The sequence below is a fragment of the Pelecanus crispus genome, chromosome 21, assembly GCF_030463565.1.
Source record: "Pelecanus crispus isolate bPelCri1 chromosome 21, bPelCri1.pri, whole genome shotgun sequence".
Classification (NCBI taxonomy): domain Eukaryota; kingdom Metazoa; phylum Chordata; class Aves; order Pelecaniformes; family Pelecanidae; genus Pelecanus; species Pelecanus crispus.
Window position 1 is genome coordinate 6,211,869 of NC_134663.1, and position 21,299 is coordinate 6,233,167.

General features: G+C 68.8%; 4 protein-coding genes across 6 annotated transcripts; 2 read left to right on the top strand and 2 right to left on the bottom strand.

The window, feature by feature from the left end:
• Positions 1 to 4,823: 4,823 nt before the first annotated feature.
• PURB (purine rich element binding protein B) lies at positions 4,824 to 5,861 on the bottom strand. Of its 2 annotated transcripts, XM_075724106.1 has the most exons (2): positions 5,834 to 5,861; positions 4,824 to 5,776 (listed from the first exon to the last, which is right to left on the bottom strand). In XM_075724106.1, exons 1-2 carry the CDS (start codon positions 5,859 to 5,861, stop codon positions 4,824 to 4,826), a joined length of 981 nt encoding a protein of 326 aa, XP_075580221.1. The 2 variants fall into 2 exon arrangements, with proteins under 2 accessions (XP_075580221.1, XP_075580220.1); XM_075724105.1 differs by having other exon boundaries at positions 4,824 to 5,861.
• A 1,588-nt stretch (positions 5,862 to 7,449) lies between these two features.
• COX5B (cytochrome c oxidase subunit 5B) lies at positions 7,450 to 8,337 on the bottom strand. The gene is made up of 4 exons (XM_075724110.1): positions 8,244 to 8,337; positions 8,070 to 8,143; positions 7,846 to 7,945; positions 7,450 to 7,753 (listed from the first exon to the last, which is right to left on the bottom strand). Exons 1-4 carry the CDS (start codon positions 8,335 to 8,337, stop codon positions 7,641 to 7,643), a joined length of 381 nt encoding a protein of 126 aa, XP_075580225.1. The 3' UTR covers positions 7,450 to 7,640.
• A 2,009-nt stretch (positions 8,338 to 10,346) lies between these two features.
• Positions 10,347 to 13,893, top strand: KCNIP3 (potassium voltage-gated channel interacting protein 3). Of its 2 annotated transcripts, XM_075723928.1 has the most exons (8): positions 10,347 to 10,449; positions 11,885 to 12,009; positions 12,102 to 12,171; positions 12,306 to 12,376; positions 12,858 to 12,965; positions 13,132 to 13,236; positions 13,362 to 13,424; positions 13,656 to 13,893. In XM_075723928.1, the coding sequence occupies exons 1-8, from the start codon at positions 10,347 to 10,349 to the stop codon at positions 13,701 to 13,703; spliced, it is 693 nt and encodes a 230-aa protein (XP_075580043.1). In that variant the 3' UTR covers positions 13,704 to 13,893. The 2 variants fall into 2 exon arrangements, with proteins under 2 accessions (XP_075580043.1, XP_075580044.1); XM_075723929.1 differs by lacking the exon at positions 10,347 to 10,449 and having other exon boundaries at positions 11,820 to 12,009; positions 12,273 to 12,376.
• Positions 13,894 to 16,373: 2,480 nt separating this feature from the next.
• LOC142595542 (oxaloacetate tautomerase FAHD2B, mitochondrial-like) lies at positions 16,374 to 21,146 on the top strand. The gene is given in 10 exon segments (XM_075724058.1): positions 16,374 to 16,418; positions 16,420 to 16,500; positions 16,502 to 16,560; positions 16,672 to 16,790; positions 16,793 to 16,887; positions 20,022 to 20,081; positions 20,187 to 20,349; positions 20,583 to 20,691; positions 20,784 to 20,871; positions 21,084 to 21,146. Coding segments are annotated over 10 exon segments (882 nt in total).
• The last annotated feature ends 153 nt before the right edge of the window (positions 21,147 to 21,299 follow it).

Below are 21,299 nucleotides of genomic sequence, written 5' to 3' on the forward strand. Positions count from 1 at the left end.
TCTTTAAATATAGACTTGTAAAACTCCATTTGCAAAAATCTGCTACGGTAAGGAGTGCTCGCTAGCATGAGGAGTTCGTCACGTCGGGCGTCGTCTTTGCTAGTGGTAAAATCCAGGACCTGCCTTCGGCAACCGCCGGCCGCTCCCCGGCGTCTCCCGAAGCCGCCCCGCCGGCCGCAGAGGAAGGGAGAGGGGGGCACGGGACCCCCCCGGGCGCCGGCAGCCCCGCGCTGGGCCGCCTAAAGTGCATGGTTTGCTTTATTTTTTGTTTTTCTTTCATTAAAAAAATAAGAGGAATAAAACTTTCTTCTTTCGTCAAGGTACTTCGGGGTGAAACGTTTTGGTCTCTCAGCAGATATTGGCTGAAGCCAGTCCCGGCGGCTCTCGGAGGATGATCTGGTTGTGCTCCCGCGCCGATGTTTTTCCAACCGGCCGGCATGTTGCCACCTCTGCCCGGCATGAACCGCGTGCCGGGGACGGGAGAGCCGCCTGTGCCGGCCCTGCTCTCGGCCGTCGCATTGGCGTCGGCACTGCTCCGCGGCCAGAAATCCCCGGGGCCTCTCGCCCGCCGGTAACGCCGTGGTTCCGAGGCCTCGACGCCACCGGCAACTCCAAACCGCCGTGCCAGAGAGACGCCGGCGCCGAGCCTCCGAGGTCTCACCTATGACTGCCAGCCCGACGGTCGCCACCGCCGCGGTGAGAAGCCACCGGTGCCACACTCTTCACCGGCCGTTCCTCTCCCGGCTTGGCTCAAGCCAAAATCTGTTCCGGCGCCTGGATTCAGGATCTCACGGTGACGCACCCAACTCCAGCTCCGCTTGGCACAGGCACCGCCGGCTCAACCGGCTCCGCGAGGAAGAGGAAGGCGACGGCGCCCGCGGCTGAGCCTCGCCCTACGAGGAACATCTCTCCGAGCATCCATGGCGCTGCCGGCGAGCTGCTGCGATGCCGAGCCCATTCGGATTTTCCACCGGGAACCGTCTCCCGGCGAGCGCAGCGGCAAATATCTGCTGAGATTCCTTGTGCATCAGCTCAAGTACCGTCATCACTCGCTCACGCTTCTTTTTTTTTTTTTTCCTTTTTTTTTTTCCTTTTTTTTTTTCTTTTTTTTTTTAAACATTTTTCTTTTTTAAAAGAGAAGCCGGCGAGGGTTGTTTGTGGTTTGTTTTTTTTTTTTTTATCGCCAACAAGAGAAACCGCCGCTCTCCCCGGCACAGCAGCCCCGGGGACTGGTTGCCTCCCCCCCCGAGTCGTCCTCCGCCGGCAGCGAGGGACCACGAGGGGATTCTCGTGCCCATGACCCCAAAATGTCTGGAAACAAGGCAGGAGAATTCCGATTTTCTTCCATATTTTTCTCTTGGGGGGGTGGGGGGGGGGTTATGGAAATGAAGCAGTTTTAACTTTTAACGGAGCCGCTGACGGCTCCCGGCCCGGACGTTTTTTTTTGGGGGGTATTTACATCGATTTTTGGGGCGCTATACAAGATTTACAAGATTTCTTTTTTGTACAGCGATAGTCGCGCTCTCAAACCGTCCCTTCTGGGGCAACAGAAATCTGGAAGCTCCAAGAATTTCGGGTAAATTTTTTCCCCCTTCTGGTTTTAAAAAAAAAAAAAAGAAAAAAAAACAAAGAAAAAAAACCCCACAATTTGCCCATTTTTCTACAGAATCCAAACCGAAAAAAACCCCAACCAAATCTCATATATATACACACACGCACACATGTGTATATACATATATATAAGGGAACAACCAAACCCTCTGCGCGCGCTGCCGCCTTGCCGCCGAATTCCCCGCGCCCCGGCTGCAGGCTGGTGTTTTCGGCGACGCCGACGAGGTCCGGTCCGTGGAGAGATGCCGGCACGGGCGGGAGCCCGGCTGCAGCGTCACCGTCGTCCTGCTTTCCTCGGGAAACGCTCCGCCTGATCCTTGCCGGCTCCCCGCTCTCGGCAGCCCCAGCCCGCCGGCTGAACCAACAGGAAAAAAAACCCCAAAACTCACCCAAAAAAACCCCCGTCTCCCCCCTCGCAGAAAGCACCCAAGTCCTCGCTCGCACTGAGCCTTGTCCGCCCACCTCTCCGAATCGCTCTCGCTGGCCGCTGGCGGGTTAAAACAAACAAACAAACAAAAAAAAAAACCCTTTTCCTCCTGATTTTTTATCTTAATTTTGGATGGTTTGGTTTTGGTTTGTTGTGTTTTTTTTCCTGCGAGATTTCTTCCCCCGACGCGCTCTGCTCTTCTCACCCGTTTGCTGGAAGGTCAAATGGAGCTGCGGAAGTGTCTGTACATAGATACATCGCTTCTCCAGCCGGAGAAAGGTTTCTGGTTGCCAAAGCGAACGCCGTCTGCGGCACTGTTTTTATGGTTTTTGGTGTGGTGGTGGTGGTCTTTTTTTTTTTTTTTTTTTTTTTGGCGTTATTTGCCTTTTTTCCTCTTCCACGTATTTCCTAGGCGGCTACCGAGAGCCGAGCTGGGCTGGCGGCAACCCCACCGCTACCCCGGAGTAGAAAGGTAAGGCTAAATTACTGCAATTCAGCCAAAAAAAAAAAAAGAATATATATATATTTTTTATATATATATATATATATACGATCCTCTTCAAAAATAAAAGGAGAGGTACCGCCTGCATCTTTGCAACTGGCTCCCGGCAGCCGAACGCCGGCAAGTCCATCGCCGCCGAACCGCGGAGCCGGGCATCCCCCCGGGCGGCTGAGCGGTGGCCGCCGTCTCCCCCCGACGCGGAGCCGTCCGCGGCGTTCTGTCGTTTTTCTCCGCGGCAAAGAACCGAAGGCGCGCGAACGCGAAAGTGGAACGATGGGCGAATACAGCAGGACGTCACTGGAAAGAGCTGCCTTAGGGTACAAAATACAGTACGGACGCGGTTCGGACATCGAGATAAAAGACTATTGCTCCCGTGTGAGTGAGGAAACCCAGTCCTTTGCGACGGAGGAGGATTAAAAACGGGATCAACGGAAGAAATTCGCGTTAAAAATCCCTTTAAAAACAGCTACGGAGGCGGGGAAGGGCGGGATGGGGTTTGGAGGACGGACGGACGGATGGACAGACGACGTCCCCCGGGGCTCTGCTGGGTTTTGGGGCGAGGCGGGGAGTTGGCGTCCCCCCGCCTCGCCAAGACGAGTCGCTGCCGGCCGTTCCTCGCTTCCCAATAAATACGGAGCGAGCGGAGAGAGGGAGACGCCGGGATCCGCGACAATAAATTAAGGAGGCAGCTGAGATCGGAGGGCGGCCGTGCGCAGGGTCCCAAAAACTAGCGGAAAAAATTAATTAAAAAAAAAAAAAAAAAAAAAGTCCTAAAACTGGAGAAGCTGTCAGACAAGAAGACCTGAAACTTTGGAATGAAGAGCGATGAACCCCATTCAGTTCAGAGTTCCTGGGATAACGTGGCTAAAAAAATACCTTTCCGGAAAGGGCAGGATTGACCCGATTTAGCTAAAAAAAAAAAAACAAAAAAAAACCCAAAACAAAACAAAACAAAAAAAGACCATTTGAGAGTGGAAAAATATGTTTAATACGAGAGGTGATGGCTGGAGGGACCCCGCTGGCTCCGGCGCGGCTGGCCGAGGCGGCAGAGCCAGTGTGGCCAGGTGGTTAAAAACAAACAAAAAAAAATAAAAAGAGGAGGAAAAAAACCCCAAAAAACCCTAAAAAACCCAAAGGCCCCGGCTGCCGGGGTGCAGAGTCCCGCCGGAGCTACCGAGCCACCGCCGCCGGCGTGAGGTACTGAGGAAAGGCGGCGAGTTGGTTTTGCTAAAAGAAAGGAAAAAAAAAAAAAAAAAAAAGGAGGAGAAGGGGCGGATTTTGGCGCCCGAGGGTCCCGGTCGGTGCCGGCGAAACGGTAACCGGGAAGGAAACCTGGCCGGGCCTTGCCGGTACGGAGCCGGCGCTCGCCGGAGGCCGCCTTATTTGGAGAGAAGGGGAAGATCTCGCGCCCCGTCGAGCTTTCCTTGTGCTTTGTGCCTGCGTGACCCTGCCTCTCCCTGCGCCCCCCCGCGCCCTCGCACGGGGAAGGGGGGGGGAAAGTCGGAAGAAATCGTCAAAACCGAGAAAGTCTTCCTTAATTTGCAGGAACCTGCCAGCTTCCCGCTAGCTCGGGTGCGGGTTCCAGTTCGGGCGCCCGGAGTTTAGCAGTTTACATCCCAAAAAAATCAAAAAAAGAAAAAAAAAAGGAAAAAAAAAAGAAAAAAAATCTGGAAAAGGAGGAGGGGCCGGGGGGAGGGGAGGGGGAAGGAAAAGAAAGGTAAAAAAAGAAAGGAAAAATCACAGAAGAGAGAACGGACGTTGGTCCAGATGCGGCCCCCCCGCCCCGGCTCTCGCTTCCGAAGGCTCCCGCTCGCCGGCTCCGTCGCGCTCCCCCCGGCCCCGCTCCTCCTCTGCCGCCGAGGCTCCCGGCGCGTGGCGGCCGGCCTGGCGAGCCGCGGCTCCTCTCCGCGCGGCGCGGCCGCCGCGATGCTGGTTTCGACGCTGGCGGGGGGAAGGCACCGCGTCGGCTTTGGGAGAGGAGGCGAGGGGATCCCCCCCGCTCCGACCCCCCGAAAAGCAGGGAGTCCTCGGGGGGACGGCGGCGGCTCGTCCCGGTGCTGGCGCGGCACGCGGAGGAGGGAGGGCCGCGGTCGGCGTCGCGGTCGGGCCGGTTTCTCTCTCTCGCTCTCTCCGGCGGCGGCGGCGGGGGGGGCTCGGGGACCCCTTGGCCCCGTCACGGGGTTCGGGGCGAGGGGGGCCCGGGGTGGGGTGGGTGGGGGGGGAGGGATCAGGGAAAGGGGGGCGTGGGGGGGGGCCGGCGGCGGGGTTCGGGGCGGGGGAGGCTCAGTCGTCGTCCACGTCGTCGCCGTCGGAGTCGTCGCCGGCGCCGCTGCCGCTGCCGGGCCCCGGGGGTCCGGCGCGTCGGTCGTAGAGCTTGTCCCGCTGACGCTCCTGGATGTCGCGCATCTCCTCGGCGTAGCGGCAGAAGGCGCCGCCGAACTTGGCCCAGGCCTTGTAGGGGACGGTGATGGCGTTGCGGTAGGACGGCTTCACCTCGCTCACCCGCAGGAAGACGCCGTACTTGTTGCAGCCCACGTCGAAGAAGAAGCGCTTGGAGTCCACGGTGATGGAGGTGCCCTCGGGCAGCTCCCCGTAGAGCCCCCCGCCGCCCGGCCCGCCGCCCCCGGGGCCGCCCAGCTCGTCCTCCTCGCCCCCGTAGTCGTCGATCAGCTTGGCCAGGGCGTCGCGGAACTCGATCAGCCCCTGGGCGGGCAGGGCGATGGTCTGGCCGCTCTGCAGCCCGGGGGGGCCGCCCGGGAAGCCCCCCGGCCCGCCGGGCCCGCGGTTGACGGTCTGGCGGATGCGGAGGAAGCGCCCGCGCTGGTTCTCCTTCAGGTCCAGGTAGTACTTGCGGTTCTCCCGCACCAGGAACTCGCTCTTGAGGGCGCGGCGGGGGCCGGGGCCGGCGCCGTCCTCGCCGGGGGGCCCGGCGGCCTGGGCCAGCTGCTCGGGGCTGGAGGGGCCCAGCTGGGCGTAGTGCTCGATGAAGTCGCCCAGGTAGTCGCGGAACTCGGCGGCCACCGCCATGGAGAGCGTGAGGCGGCTCTTGGAGCCGCCCGCCCCCACCTCGGCGATCTTCAGGAAGCGGCCCTTGGCGTTCTGCTTGACGTCCAGGTAGAACCGCTTGTTCTGGATGTCCAGCCGCTTCGAGGCCAGCTCCTGCGTCTCCTGCTCCGGGCCCGCCCCGCCGCCGCCGGACCCCCCGCCGGACCCGGCCCCGCCGCCGCCGCCGCCTCCTCCTCCTCCGCGGGCGGTGGCGAACCCCCCGCCGCCGCCGCCGCCGCTGCCGCCGCGCTCGCTGCCGCTGTCCCCGTCCGCCATCTTGTCCGTCCGCCCGCCCGCCCCGCGCCGGCCCTTCCGCGCGCGCCGCCCCGCTTCCGGCGCGCGGCCCCGCGCCCCGCCCCTCTGCGACAGAAGGTGACGTCACCGCCGCACTCCGCCGCGGCGCCCCGCCCCCGCCGCGTCACGTGGCGCCGACCGGGCCCCGCCCGCCGCGTCCCCGCGCGCCCTCTGCCGCCGCCACGCCCCCCGCCGCCGGAGCCCCGCCCATCCCTCCCTTGGGGGCGGAGCCGTGACATCACCGGCGGCCCCGCCCCGCCCCGCCTGTCGCTCACGGCCGCCGGCAGCTCCCATTGGCCGCGCCGCGGTGGTGGTGGGGTTGGAGGCCCGGAGCCCCGCCCCCTCCGGCTTGAGGGGGTGTATGACGTCACGGCCGGCCAGCCTGGCGTCATCGACAACGTTCAGCGGCGGGAAGGGGCGTCAGCGGCGATCTGGCAGCCGCCGGGTCCTCCCTGGGGCCCCCTTGGGGACCTCCGGCACCCGCGGGGCCTCACCGGGACCCCCGGGGACCCCCCAGAGCACCCTGGGGACGTCACGGGGGCACCTGGGGACACCCCGCGGCCTCCCGCTCCCCTCGCGCCAGGCGCAGGAGCTGCTCGGAGACCCCCGGCCCCGCGGGGAGGCCCCGGCCCCGAGGCGGCACCGGCGGCGACAGCCGGCACCACGGCCCGGCTCACCTGGAGGGCCCCAGGCCGAGCGCGGGGACCACCTGCCCCCGGCCGCCCCAAAAGGCCTGACCCCGCCGGGGGCGCCCCCGGCGCTGCGGAACGGCAGAAGCCACCGCGCGGGTGGCGAGGCCGAGGCGCCGGTCCCGTCCGCGGGGCCGAAGCAAACCTCAACGCGCCGGTGCCGGCGGTTTCTGTGAGCGCGGGGACCCAGCCCGAGGGCTGCCGGGGAGGACGGGGCGCAGGCACCCAGCGGCTGCTCGGCCTCAGCTGGGTGCCCGGAAGGTGCCGGAAGAGCATCCCCGGGAGAGGGGGTGCCCACGGGGGGGGTCACGCCTCACCAACCCCATCACCCGCTGCGGTGACGTGGCCGTGGGCTACCGGGACCCCCAGCACAGTGCCCAGGTGTGGCTCCCCAGGTGCAGATGGACAGACAGCCCACCCACCCGCCCCCCCGGGGGGTGCAGCCCACAGCCCCGTTTGAGGGGACCCCTTGTGTGGAGTGGGGGGGCTGTGATCCACCTTGGGGCCTGCGGGGGCTTCTTTTGGGGAGGGGGTTCCCCCAGGCAGGTCCTGCTTCAGCAGCTCCCCACCCGCGGGGGGCACCGCAGCCCCCGACAGCCGCACCCCAGGGCCCCCCCCCCACCCTTCCCAGCACCCACCCAGGGCGCAGGGACAGCGCCAGTGGGGTCCCCCCACCCCAAACACCACCCTGAGGCCATGAGCACCTCCCGGGGGGGGACACACAGCACCTTGCCCCCCCCCGTGTCCCCTCCCGCTGCTGACGACAGTAACAGCTACAAACACCCCCCTGTGCCCCCCGCCCCTGCACCCATGGGTGCTGCCCACCCTGGCGCAGACAGAGTCCGGGTCTCCACACATAAACTCTTTATATGGGGGGGGCACACAGTGGGGCGAGGGGGGGGCGGCTCAGCTCGCCCCAGAAAATGCCCAGTGGGTGCTCGGGGGGGTTTGATGTGACCCACGGGCCCCCACTGTGGGTGCTGTGGGGGGGTTGGTGTGACCCACGGGACCCCCCACAGGTGCTGGGGGGGTCGGTGGGACCCACGGGCCCCCCACGGGCGCCGGGGGGGTCTCAGTGGGGCAGCTCGTGGGGGATCAGCTTGTAGTGGGCGCCGCAGGAGGGGCAGCGCTGGGCCTCCCCCTGGTGCAGCCAGAACCAGACGACGTAGCTGTTGTCCTCTTCGCCTGGGCGGGGAGGAAGAGGAGGGTGGGACGGGAGGACGGACAGAGGGAGGCGGGCGGGACGGACACACGGACAGAGGGAGGGGGGCACTCACAGACGCAGCCCACGATGCGCTTGTTGCTGATGGAGGGGACGAGGTTGGGCTCCTCCTTGGTGCCCGCGTAGCGCTTCGGCCGGAACATGCTGTAGGGGTCCTGGGGGCGGCGGGGGGGGCGCGGGGTGAGAGGGGGCACCCCCAAACCCTCCCCCCCCCGTCCCCCAGACCCCCCCCCCGCCGCACCCGGGGCCCCCCCCGCACCCCCCGGCCCCCGCACTCACCAGGCCCTTGTTCATGGCCTCCAGCACCTTCCGCTCCAGCCCCGTCGCCTGCTCCTCGTCGCTGGCCAGGCCGCCTGCGGGCAGGGCGGGCCGGGCGGTCAGAGCGGCAGGCCGCGGCCTGGCCCCCCCCCCCGGTGCCGGTTCCCCCGCCCCTCCCGGCCCCCCCCCACTCACCGGGGACGGCGAGGCAGCGGGCGGGCGCGGCGCGGGCGGGGGCGGCGGGCAGCAGCCGCAGGGCCGCGCTCACCCGCAGTAACCTTGAGGCCATGGCGGCGGCGGCGGCGGCAAACGGCGCTTCCGGTGGCGGCGGCGGAAGCGGAAGTGGCGGCGCCGAGGGAGAGGGGGGCGGAGCGTGCGGGTTAGCCACGCCCCTTGGGCGGTGGGCGCGCCTCGCCCCGGCGACCGGAGCCACGCCCCTAGCAGCAGGCCACGCCCGCTGTGGCTGGAAGCCCCGCCCCCCAGCAGCTGGCCCCGCCCCCCCGTGCGGCCCCAGGGGGCATTGGGGGGGGGGGGGTGATGGCGGGGCGGGTGGCCCTGGGGAGGGGACACCCGGGGGGACGGGGACGGTGTCCCCGGAGCCATGGGGACAGGAGACCCCCGGGGGGGACGGGGACACCCCAGGGGGACAGGGACACCCCAGAGGGGAAGGGGACGATGACCCCAGGGCCATGGGGACGGGAGACCCCCGGGGGGGGCGGGGACACCCCAGGGGGACAGGGACACCCCAGAGGGGAAGGGGACGATGACCCCAGGGCCATGGGGACGGGAGACCCCCCGGGGGGGATGGGGACACCCCAGGGGGGAAGGGGACGATGACCCCAGGGCCATGGGGACGGGAGACCCCCAGGGGGGATGGGGACACCCCAGAGGGGAAGGGGACGATGTCCCCAGGGCCATGGGGATGGGACACCCCCGGGGGGGACGGGGGCACCCGGGGGGGGCTGAGACACCCCAGAGGGGACAAGGACGATGACCCCGGAGCCATGGGTCCAGGAGACCCCTGGGGGGGACAGGGACACCCGGGGGGGGACAGGGACGATGTCTCCAGGGCCATGGGGACAGCAGACCCCTGGGGGGGACAAGGACACCCAGGGGGACAAGGACGATGTCCCCAGGGCCATGGGGATGGGGCACCATGGGGGCACAGGGACACCCCAGAGGGGAAGGGGACGATGTCCCCGGAGCCATGGGGACAGGAGACCCCCGGGGGGGACAGAGACCCCCGGGGGGACAGGGACACCCCAGAGGGGAAGGGGACGATGACCCCAGAGCCAGGGGGACAGGAGACCCCCGGGGGGACAGGGACACCCCAGAGGGGAAGGGGACGGTGTCCCCGGAGCCATGGGGACAGGAGACCCCCGGGGGGGACAGAGACCCCCGGGGGGACAGGGACACCCCAGAGGGGAAGGGGACGATGACCCCAGAGCCAGGGGGACAGGAGACCCCCGGGGGGACAGGGACACCCCAGAGGGGAAGGGGACGGTGTCCCCGGAGCCATGGGGACAGGAGACCCCCGGGGGGGACAGGGACACCCGGGGGGGAAGGGGATGATGACCCCGGGGCCACTGGTCCAGAAGACCCCCGGGGGGCACAGGGACACCCAGGGGGGGGACAGGGACGATGTCCCCAGGGCCATGGGGACGGGACACCCCCGGACGCTGGGGACAGCCGTCGCTGGGGTGACAGGGACAGCCGGGGACACCCCCCGCCCCCCAGTTTCCCCGTGGGGGCTCGGCTGCTTACTCATCCCCACGGGCCCCAAACCCCCGGGGTTTGCCCCGTTTTAAGGCCAGCGCTGGTTTGGTGTCGTCTGCGTGTCCCCCCCCCCGTCCCCTGATTTTGCAGGCTGGGGGCACCCATGGGTGCTGCAGGGGGGTGGGGGGGTGGCGGCTGACGGGGCCTCCTGCGCTTGGGGGTGTGGGATATTTAAAAAAAATCAATAAAAATCAATTAAAAAAAAGGAGAAAATATGGGAGGGGGGGGGGGAAAAAAAAAAAAATAGAAGCAGCGTGGCCATGCGGCGGGGGGGCCGTGGGCGCGTGCCAAGGGAGGAGGGCAGGACGGGACGGCGCAGGCCGGCACCGCGGCACCCGCCCAGCTCGCCGGGACGGCACCCGCCGCCGACACCCTCACCCCCACCCCGGGGTGCCCCGCTTTTCTTAATTTGGTTTTGGGTTTTTTTTGGGGGTGGGGGGGGTGTGTGGAGAGAGCCGGCCGCAGCCGCAGGGCACCCCGCCGCTGGCGTGTCCCCCCCCCCCCCCGCCACCGCCACCGGCCATGGGCATCCAGGGCATGGAGCTGTGCGCCGTGGCCGTGGTCATCCTCCTCTTCATCGCCGTCCTCAAGCAGTTCGGCATCCTGGAGCCCATCTCCGTGGAAGGTAACACCCCCCCCCCCCCAATTAATTAATTTGAATTAATTAATTTATACCCAGCCCCCCCCCATGCATCTCGGGGTGTCCCCATCCTTCCCCCGCCCCGGGCTGCAGGACCTGTTGGGCCTGTCGATGGTCCCCGGGGGGCAAACCCTGCTTTTTTTGGGGGTGCACTCCCCCCGGAGGAGGGTTTGGGGGTGAAGCCCGAGGGTGTGGGGGCGCGGGGGGAGGCGGCAGCCCCCCGCACTTGCCGCGTCATGGCCCAGCCTTGCGCTGACCTTCCCCAAAACAGCGCTCTGAGGGGGTGCTGGGGACCCCCCCGGCCACGCCGACCCCCAAACCCCCCCTGAGGGGCGATGCTGGGGGCCCCCCGCGCCCCTCTCAATGCCGCAGACCCCCGAGGCAGGACAACGGGGACCCCCCCAGCCCACAGTGACCCCCAAACCTCCCCGAGGTGGGATGTCGGGGGGCTCTGAGCCTGTATTAACTCCCCAAACCCTCCCGAGGTGAATGCTGGGGACCCCCCAGCCCACACTGACCCCCAAAACCCCCTGCAGACAGGACACTGGGGACCCCCAAGTCCTGCATCAACCCCAAAACCCCCCTGAGATGCAACGCTGGGGACCCCTGATCCCCCACCAACCCCCAAACCCCCCCAAGATGGGACACCAAGGCCCCCCAATCCCCCATCAACCCCCAAAATGGGACACCAGGGCCCCCCAATCCCCCACTGACCCCCAAAACCCCCCAAGATGGGACACCAGCGCCCCCCAATCCCCCTCTGACCCCCAAAACCCCCCTGAGAGGGGACGCCGGGGCCCCCCCAATCCTCGCCCCACCCCGGCTGCCCCTTCACGCCCCGGCAAACCCAGCTCGGCAGGAGACGGGGGGTCAAACCCCCCCCAAGCAGCAGCCAGGGGACCCCGGGGTTTTCCGGGGCGTCCCTACCGATGCGGCACGGCGGAGCCTCTCCCCAACCCTGGCCCGCTTTTCCCGGCCCGAAGTTCCCGATATCCCCGTCTCGACGCTGAACGGGTCCGCAGGGGCTTCCCAAGCTGGAATTATTAATGAGCCATCATTTATTAATTACCTTCCGCCAGGCCGGGCGCAGGCGGGAGGGAGCATTAGCGGGGTGGAGGTGAGAGGCGGCTCCAGGATGCTCCGCGCCCCCGGAATGTGCTGCCGGAGGCAGGCATGTGTCCAGCGGCTCCTGGGAAAACCCTCCGGGTCGGTCGGCTTCTCCCTTGGGATGCGAAACCCAGAGCTCCCCGGTTTTCCTCCCGGCACGAGGGGATTTTAGGGTCTGCCAATGGGATGGGGAGGGGGGGAGGGTGGATTTAAGCAGGGTCAGATCCGGGTGGGAAACAGCCCGGGATCAAGCGCGGGATGACGCGGAGAGGCTGCTGGACCCACGGGGGTCTTTGCCGGCGTCTCCCGGCAGACGGCGGCGATGCCGAGCTGGAGCTGTCGGCCGTACGGCACCAACCCGAGGGGCTGGAGCAGCTGCTGGCGCAGACCAAGTTCACCAAGAAGGAGCTGCAGTCCCTCTACCGCGGCTTCAAGAACGTGAGTCTCGGGGGGTCCCTCGCCCCGGCCCCCCACCGCGGGGCGGATTTTGGCGGAGCCGGGGCTCACCGGCCGCCCGCTCTCCTCCCCAGGAGTGTCCCAGCGGCCTCGTGGACGAGGAGACCTTCAAGCTCATCTACTCGCAGTTCTTCCCCCAAGGCGGTGAGTCGGGGGGGCCCCCGAGGCCGGCGTGGGGGTGCCGGGAGGGGGCTGCATCCGGAGAAAACGCCAAATCCCGATCCGGGCGTGTGCCGGGGTGGGAGCTTCACCGGCTCTCGCCTTCCTTCCCCTCGCAGACGCCAGCACCTATGCGCATTTCTTGTTCGACGCCTTCGACGCCGACCGCAATGGGGCTCTCTGCTTCCAGGTGAGCGTCCCAGCGCCGCTTCCGCGCCCGGCTTCTCGCCGGGAAAAGCCGTGCCGGCACTGCGTTCCTCGGGCCGCGGCCGGCTGTAAGCGTGCCCAGCGGCGTGATTCATCAGATCTTCCTCCTCGCCCGCGTGTGGTTGGGGATAAAAGCTCGGCGCAGCGGCGACGGCCAAAATCTTCGGACTTCTTGACGATGGGAGCCTGTGCCGGGAGAGTTCCAGGCACTGCGGCAGGGGTGGCTGGCGGGGGGGCCGGTGCCGTTTTTACCGTGGTGATTAAAAATAGCTACGAGCGAGAATAGAAACGGGATCAATAGGAAAAAAATCCCCCAGGCGTCCCGCGATCGATGGCAGCACCGCGGCACCGTTGGAGGGGGGCAAACGGCCGAGCCAGGCGGGACACGGATCCGTCCCCGGGGTCTGGGCGTGCCGGCAGTGCCCGTGGGACGGCCCCGCTCACAGCTGCGCTTCTTCTGGCAGGATTTTGCCGTCGGCCTCTCCGTCTTGCTGCGGGGGACAGTGCACCAGAAGCTGAAGTGGGCTTTCAACCTCTACGATATTAATAAAGACGGCTACATCACCAAGGAGGTGACACGGGGAGGGGGGACGAGGACCGTGGCGGGGCCGGGCAGGGTGGGAGCATCATGGGGGACGCCCAGAGAGGGACGGGGATGGTGGCAACGGGTGCTGGGGGACGAAAGCGTCCTCGTTCAGAGGGTTCTTGTCACCCTGTCCCCGCTCCGTCCCCTCCTAGGAAATGCTGGAGATCATGAAATCCATCTACGACATGATGGGGCGCTACACCCACCCCACCCTGAGGGACAGCGCGCCCGCCGAGCATGTGGAGCTGTTCTTCCAGGTGAGACCGTCCCGTCGTCCCCTCCCAACGGCCGCCAAAACCTCCCGGGTGTCACGGGCCGGGGCTGTCACCGCCGCCGCCGGGGCCGGGGACGTCCCCGCTGAGCCCCTGCTGTTGCCTTGCAGAAGATGGACAGGAACGGTGACGGCGTGGTGACCTTCGAGGAGTTCCTGGAGACGTGCCAGAAGGTGAGCAGCTCCGGGGCAGGGGGCTTCGGCGTCACCGCCATCCTCCTCCTCCTCCTCCTCCTCACTGCCAGGCCTCCGAGCGTGAGACATAACCCTGTTCCTCGCCCCGTCAAATGACATGCTGGGGGGGTCGGGAGACATGGGGGACGAGAGCCCTCATCACCCCGGGGCCGACGGGAGGGACGGAGGAGAGGACCGGGGGCTCTGACCTCTCCCTCCTGCCCTGCCCAGGACGAGGACATCATGAGCTCCATGCGGATCTTCGAGAACGTCATCTAGAACCCGGGACCACCCGCTCGGCCCCGCCAACGCCTCCGCCAGCGCCCGGGGGGAACTTTTTTCTACTATTACAGACAAAACGAGAGGTGAAAGGAAAAGAAAACAATCCACCCGGCTCCCGGCACTACAAGAGACGAGAAGAGATACGGACGACTTTGCCGGCTCACCCGCCTGAGCCCTGCCTGGCACGGCGCCTTGGCGATGCCCGCTCCGCAGGCCGGACCCGTTTTGGGGGGGCAGAGCCCCCCGCCAGCGAGGATCCCTCTGCCCCGGGCGGCGCAGGGGAGCTCGGCCGCAGCACAAACCCAGCCCGCTCCCCCCGGGACGCGAGCCTTCGGGGAGGAGACCCTCCGGGCCGGGGGTCTCTGTACCGCAGCCGTGAAATGGCCGCTCCCGAAGGCCGACCGAAAGCACACGAACCTCTGCCCCCCGCCCCGCGCATCGCTTCAGGGGACCCACAGCCACGAGAGAGGCCGCTCCCCACCTTCCGGCGGTACGAGGAGAGAGGGTTTATTTTCTAAATAAAACAAATGGCGACGATTTTAGGGATGAAACGAGCAGCCCAGGGAGCAGAGGGGGAAGCAGGGGCCGCGCACAGCCCAGGGGGGGCTGGAGAGGGTGACCCAAGGCCCGGGGGTGGCGGCGGCAGAGGCGGCTTCGCTCACCGAAGCGGCGGGACGCGGCCGGGAGGGTTCTTTGGGTTATTTCTGCTTTTGTTCCCCTCACAAACGGGCCGGGGAGGCGAGGCGAGGCCAGGCCGCGCCTCAGCCAGGCCTCAGCCAGGCCCCCGCCCCGGCCCCCCCCTCCCGGCCCGGCGCCCTCCCCCGCAGCCGCCTGTTGCTCGTTCACTCACTGCGCGTTTCCATGAAATAAAGGTGAGAAAAAACCCGCCTGGGCCCGGCTCGCTGCCGGCCAGGGGCTCCGCCGGCCCCGCCTCGGCGCCGTCGTGGCGGCGCTGTCATGGCGGCGGGGCGCTGTCATGGCGGCCGCGCCCGTATCCTAGCAACGCCGCTGCCCCGCCCTTCCAGCCGGGGGAGGCGTGGCCGAACGCCGCCGGCTCTCATTGGCCGCGCCGCCGGCCCGGCCCCGCCTTGGCCGCGCTCGCATTGGTCGGCCGGAGGGAGGGGCGGGGACTCGGCGCGGGGACCTTCACGCGGGCGGCGCGGGGTCGGCGCGTGCGGAAAGGGGCGGGGGGTGACGCGGCACGTGACGTAGGTGGCACCGGGGATCCCCTGTGGCCCCCCCCCCCCCCCCCCGAGATCGGGGAATCCCCGGGCCCGGGCAGCGCGGGAGAGGGGGGCCCGGGATCGGGGGGGGGGTCGGGGGAGGGGGGGGGGAGGGGGGGATCCCCCGGGATCGGGGCTGTGCGGGATCGGGGGGGGGTCGGGGGGATCCCCCGGGATCGGGGGGGGTCGGGGGAGGGGGGGGGTGGGGGGGATCCCCCGGGATCGGGGGGGGGTCGGGGGATCCCCCGGGATCGGGGCTGTGCGGGATCGGGGGGGGGGGGTCGGGGGATCCCCCGGGATCGGGGGGGGTCGGGGGAGGGGGGGGTGGGGGGATCCCCCGGGATCGGGGGGGGTCGGGGGGATCCCCCGGGATCAGAGAGAGCGGGACTGGGGTGGATCCCCTGGGATCAGGGCCGTGCCGGATCGGGGCGGGGGGGGGTGGAACCCCTGGGATCGGGGTTGTGCGGGATTGGGGGGACCCCTGGGGTCAGGCTGAGCGGGATCAGGGTGGGGGGGATCTCCTGGGATCAGGGGGATCCCTGGCATTGGGCTGAGCGGGGTATCCTCTGGGATCAGAGCAGTGTGGGATCAGGGGGGATCCCCTGGGATTGGGGGGATCCTCGGGACAAGGGCTGTGTGGGAGCGGGGGGGATCCCCAGGACTGGGGCTGAGCAGGATCATGGGTGGGAATCCTCCAGGGATCGGGGACATGCCCCGGGGTTGGGGCTGTGTGGGATCAGGGGGATCCCTGGGATCGGGGCTGTGCAGGATTGCAGGGATCCCTGGGATCGGGGCTGTGCGGGATTGCGGGGATCCCTGGGATCGGGGCTGTGCAGGATTGCGGGGATCCCTGGGATCGGGGCTGTGCAGGATTGCAGGGATCCCCCAGGATCCAGGCTGTGCAGGACTGTGGGGATCCCTGGGATTGGGGCTGTGTGGGATTGCGGGGATCCCTGGGATCTGGGCTATGCAGGATTGCGGAGATCCCTGGGATCGGGGCTATGCAGGATTGTGGGGATCCCTGGGATCGGGGCTGTGCAGGATTGCGGGGATCCCTGGGATCCAGGCTGCGTGGGATCAGGTGATCTGCTCCCCCTCATCCGATGCGCTGGGAGATCCCATCTCTCCCTGGGATCTGTCCCATGCTGGGATCCATTCCTCGCTGTGGGAGGGTTTCCCTGCCATGCTGGGGATCTGGTCTGTGCTGGGATCCGGGATCCCAGCCCTGGGATCCCGGGGAGGGATCCACTGTCCCCAGCCTTTCCTTACTAGGGCCCGATCCCCTCTCCCCCTCCCATACTGGGATCTGCCCCCCTCCCGGGGGGAATCCAGCTGCGGGGGGGGGGGGGGGGGCAAAGTCCCCGGCCCCCAGCACCCCGGGGTGGGGGCCACGGCCGGGATCCGCGATCCCAAGGATCCGTTTCCCGGTGCCCGCAGGCGGCGGATGCGGCTGCCGGGGGCCATGCGGCTGGTGCGGTTCTGGGGGGCCGGGGGGGGGCGAGCCCCGGCTGGGGCTGGAGGAGGCGGCCGGGGGGGATCTGGTGGACCTGAGCGCGGCGGAGCCGGCGCTGCCCCCGCTCCATGCGAGCCTTCCTGGAGAGCGGCCGCCACGGCCTGGCCGTCGCCCAAAGGTGGGTGCCCCCCGCATCCATCCCCGCATCCGTCCCCGCATCCGTCCCCGCATCCGTCCCCGCATCCGTCCCCGCATCCGTCCCCGGCGCTGAGCCCCGTGGGCCCCGCAGGGCGCTGGAGTCGGGGCGGCACCGGCTGCCGCGGGGGTCGGTGCGGCTGCTGGCGCCCGTGGGGGATCCGGAGAAGGTGATCTGCGTGGGGCTCAACTACCGCGACCACTGCCTGGAGCAGGCGTCAAGACCCCCAAGGAGCCCATCGTCTTCAGCAAGTTCCCCAGCGCCATCGTCGGGCCCTTCGACGACATCGTGCACCCCGAGGAGAGCAGCGTGAGTGCCCCCGGGACCCCCCGCCGCGTCCCCCCGCCTCGGGGCGCAGCCCCTCCGAGCCCACCCGTGCCACCGCGTCCCCCCCGAGCCCACCCGTGCCACCGCGTCCCTCCGAGCCCACCCGTGCCACCGCATCCCCCCCCCACCTTGGGGTGCAGCCCCCCCCGAGCCCACCAATGCCACCACGTCCCCCCAGCCCCTCCAAGCCCACCCATACCACCGCGTCCCCCTGAGCCCACCCATGCCACCACATCCCCCCACCTCGGGGCGCAGCCCCCCCGAGCCCACCTGTGCCACCGTGTCCCCCCTCCGAGCCCACCCGTGCCACTGCGTCCCCCTCGCCCCCCCGAGCCCACCCTTACCACCATGTCCCCCCTCCAAGCCCACCCATGCCACCCACATCCCCCCCGCCTCGGGGTGCAGCCCCCCTGAGCCCACCCGTGCCCACTGCGTCCCCCCAGCCCCTCCGAGCCCACCCATGCCACTGCGTCCCCCCCGCCTCGGGGCGCAGCCCCTCCGAGCCCACCCGTGCCACCGTGTCCCCCCCGAGCCCACCCCGTGCCACCGCGTCCCCCCCCCACCTTGGGGTGCAGCCCCCCCGAGCCCACCCATGCCACCGCGTCCCCCCAGCCCCTCCAAGCCCACCCATACCACCGCATCCCCCTGAGCCCACCCATGCCACCGCGTCCCCCTGCCTCGGGGCGCAGCCCCCCCCGAGCCCACCCGTGCCACCGCGTCCCCCCGCCTCGGGGCGCAGCCCCCCCGAGCCCACCTGTGCCACCGCGTCCCCCCGAGCCCACCCATGCCACCCGCGTCCCCCCAGCCCCTCCAAGCCCACCCATACCACCGCGTCCCCCTGAGCCCACCCATGCCACCACGTCCCCCCACCTCGGGGCACAGCCCCCCTGAGCCCACCCGTGCCACCGCGTCCCCCCCGCCTCGGGGCGCAGCCCCTCCGAGCCCACCTGTGCCACCGTGTCCCCCCTCCAAGCCCACCCGTGCCACCGCATCCCCCACCACCTTGGGGTGCAGCCCCTCCGAGCCCACCCATGCCACTGCGTCCCCCGAGCCCACCCTTACCACCATGTCCCCCCTCCAAGCCCACCCATGCCACCACGTCCCCCCCGCCTCGGGGTGCAGCCCCCCTGAGCCCACCCGTGCCACTGCGTCCCCCCCAGCCCCTCCGAGCCCACCCATGCCACTGCGTCCCCCCCGCCTCGGGGCGCAGCCCCTCCGAGCCCACCCGTGCCACCGTGTCCCCCCGAGCCCACCCGTGCCACCGCATCCCCCCCCACCTTGGGGTGCAGCCCCCCCGAGCCCACCCATGCCACCGCGTCCCCCCAGCCCCTCCAAGCCCACCCATACCACCCGCGTCCCCCCACCTCGGGGCGCAGCCCCCCTGAGCCCACCCGTGCCACTGCGTCCCCCCAGCCCCTCCGAGCCCACCCGTGCCACCGTGTCCCCCCGAGCCCACCCGTGCCACCACATCCCCCCCCCCACCTTGGGGTGCAGCCCCCCCCGAGCCCACCCATGCCACTGCGTCCCCCCAGCCCCTCCAAGCCCACCCATACCACCCGCGTCCCCCCACCTCGGGGCGCAGCCCCCCTGAGCCCACCCGTGCCACTGCGTCCCCCCCAGCCCCTCCGAGCCCACCCGTGCCACCGTGTCCCCCCCCGAGCCCACCCGTGCCACCACATCCCCCCCCCCACCTTGGGGTGCAGCCCCCCCCGAGCCCACCCATGCCACTGCGTCCCCCCAGCCCCTCCAAGCCCACCCATACCACCGCGTCCCCCTGAGCCCACCCATGCCACCACGTCCCCCCACCTCGGGGCACAGCCCCTCCGAGCCCACCCGTGCCACCACGTCCCCCCACCTCAGGGTGCAACCCCCCCGAGCCCACCCATGCCACCGTGTCCCCCCTCCAAGCCCACCCGTGCCACCGCATCCCCCACCACCTCGGGGTGCAGCCCCTCCGAGCCCACCCATGCCACTGCGTCCCCCGAGCCCACCCTTACCACCATGTCCCCCCTCCAAGCCCACCCATGCCACCACGTCCCCCCCGCCTCGGGTGCAGCCCCCCTGAGCCCACCCGTGCCACTGCGTCCCCCCAGCCCCTCCGAGCCCACCCATGCCACTGCGTCCCCCCCCGCCTCGGGGCGCAGCCCCCTCCGAGCCCACCCGTGCCACCGTGTCCCCCCGAGCCCACCCGTGCCACCGCATCCCCCCCCCACCTTGGGGTGCAGTCCCCCCGAGCCCACCCATGCCACCGCGTCCCCCCAGCCCCTCCAAGCCCACCCATACCACCGCGTCCCCCCCACCTCGGGGCGCAGCCCCCCCTGAGCCCACCCGTGCCACTGCGTCCCCCCAGCCCCTCCGAGCCCACCCGTGCCACCGTGTCCCCCCCGAGCCCACCCGTGCCACCACATCCCCCCCCCACCTTGGGGTGCAGCCCCCCCCGAGCCCACCCATGCCACTGCGTCCCCCCAGCCCCTCCAAGCCCACCCATACCACCGCGTCCCCCCACCTCGGGGCGCAGCCCCCCTGAGCCCACCCGTGCCACTGCGTCCCCCCAGCCCCTCCGAGCCCACCCGTGCCACCGTGTCCCCCCCGAGCCCACCCGTGCCACCACATCCCCCCCCCACCTTGGGGTGCAGCCCCCCCGAGCCCACCCATGCCACTGCGTCCCCCCAGCCCCTCCAAGCCCACCCATACCACCCGCGTCCCCCTGAGCCCACCCATGCCACCACGTCCCCCCACCTCGGGGCACAGCCCCTCCGAGCCCACCCGTGCCACCACGTCCCCCCACCTCAGGGTGCAACCCCCCTGAGCCCACCCATGCCACCGTGTCCCCCCTCCAAGCCCACCCGTGCCACCGCATCCCCCACCACCTCGGGGTGCAGCCCCTCTGAGCCCACCCGTGCCACTGCGTCCCCCTCGCCCCCCCCGAGCCCACCCTTACCACCATGTCCCCCCTCCAAGCCCACCCATGCCACCACGTCCCCCCCGCCTCGGGGTGCAGCCCCCCTGAGCCCACCCGTGCCACTGCGTCCCCCCAGCCCCTCCGAGCCCACCCATGCCACTGCGTCCCCCCCGCCTCGGGGTGCAGCCCCCCGAGCCCCCCGTCTCCTCCCCAGGAGGTGGACTGGGAGGTGGAGCTGGCCGCCGTCATCGGGACGAAGGGGCGGCACATCGAGGTACCCCCCCCATCTCCCCCCTCCTCATTTCGGTGGGCTCCGTGCGTGCGTCCCCCCGCTTTTTCAGCCGGTCCCCGTTGTCCCCCCGCCCCGCCCCGTGCCAAGGAGTCGTCGGCGCTGGACCACGTCGTGGGCTTCACGGTGGCCAACGACGTCAGTGCCCGGGACTGGCAGATGAGGAGGAACGGGAGGCAATGGCTGCTGGGGAAAACCTTCGACACCTTCTGTCCCCTGGGGCCGGCTCTCGTCACCAAGGACGCGGTGGCAGGTGGGGACAGGACCGGGATGGGGGCAAGGTGATGGGGGCAAGGTGATGGGGGCAAGGTGATGGGGGCAAGGTGATGGGGACTCGTTCCTGGCTAACGCCGGAGGCGGCGGGTGCCAAATTTGCCCAGAAGCACCCACGTTGCTCCCAAGGTGGGGGTCTCACGGCGATGGGGGGGGGGGGGGTCCTACGGCGCCGTCCCCGTGTCCCCTCCCCACGTGACGCTGTCCCCGCAGACGTCCACAACCTGAGCATCCGCTGCAGCGTCAACGGGCGGCTGATGCAGGACAGCAGCACCAGCCAGCTCATCTTCAGGCTGCCCAAACTCATCGCCTGGGTCTCCCGGTAGGTGCCGAGGGCACCGGCACCGCTCCCCAGGGAATCGGGGGGGCCGCAGCCGATACCTCCCATCCGTGTCCCCCCCCTGCCCCCCCAAGGTTTGTCACGCTGGTCCCCGGGGACATCCTGCTGACAGGAACCCCTCCTGGTGTGGGGGTCTTTCGGAAGCCTCCTGTGTTTCTTAAGGTGAGGAGGGGCTGGAAATAGGGTTGGAGGGGGCTGGAAATAGGGTTGGAGGGGCAAGAAGGGGGACATAAAGGACCGAGGGGGGACATAAAGGACCCCAGGGGGGATATAAAGGATCCCAGGGGGGACATAAAGGACCGAGGGGGGACATAAAGGACCCCAGGGGGGACGAGGTGAGTGGGGGGCTGCCAGCATCTCCCTGCCCCTCGCAGAGAGGCGATGAGGTGCAGTGCGAGATCGAGGAGCTGGGCACCATCTGCAACAAGGTGGTGTGAAGACGGAGACGCCAAATCTCGCCCGATTCGGCTGCCTTCCCCCCCCCCCCAAAAGGATCCGCCTGCATCCCCCCAAAAGGATCCATGTGCATCCCCCCAAAAGGATCTGCCTGCATCCCCCCAAAAGGATCCATGTGCATCCCCCCAAAAGGA

Bases quoted from the DNA above. Each gene is read 5' to 3' on its own strand.
- PURB (XM_075724105.1), bottom strand. From the start codon at position 5,861: ATGGCGGACGGGGACAGCGGCAGCGAGCGCGGCGGCAGCGGCGGCGGC.
- COX5B (XM_075724110.1), bottom strand. From the start codon at position 8,337: ATGGCCTCAAGGTTACTGCGGGTGAGCGCGGCCCTGCGGCTGCTGCCC. The intron at 7,946-8,069 runs GTGAGTGCGGGG...CGCCGCCCCCAG, and splicing joins AGGCCATGAACAAGGGCCTG to GACCCCTACAGCATGTTCCG. The intron at 7,754-7,845 runs GTGAGTGCCCCC...CTCCCCGCCCAG, and splicing joins GCGCATCGTGGGCTGCGTCT to GCGAAGAGGACAACAGCTAC.
- KCNIP3 (XM_075723928.1), top strand. From the start codon at position 10,347: ATGGGCATCCAGGGCATGGAGCTGTGCGCCGTGGCCGTGGTCATCCTC. The intron at 12,172-12,305 runs GTGAGTCGGGGG...TTCCCCTCGCAG, and splicing joins GCAGTTCTTCCCCCAAGGCG to ACGCCAGCACCTATGCGCAT. The intron at 13,237-13,361 runs GTGAGACCGTCC...GTTGCCTTGCAG, and splicing joins ATGTGGAGCTGTTCTTCCAG to AAGATGGACAGGAACGGTGA.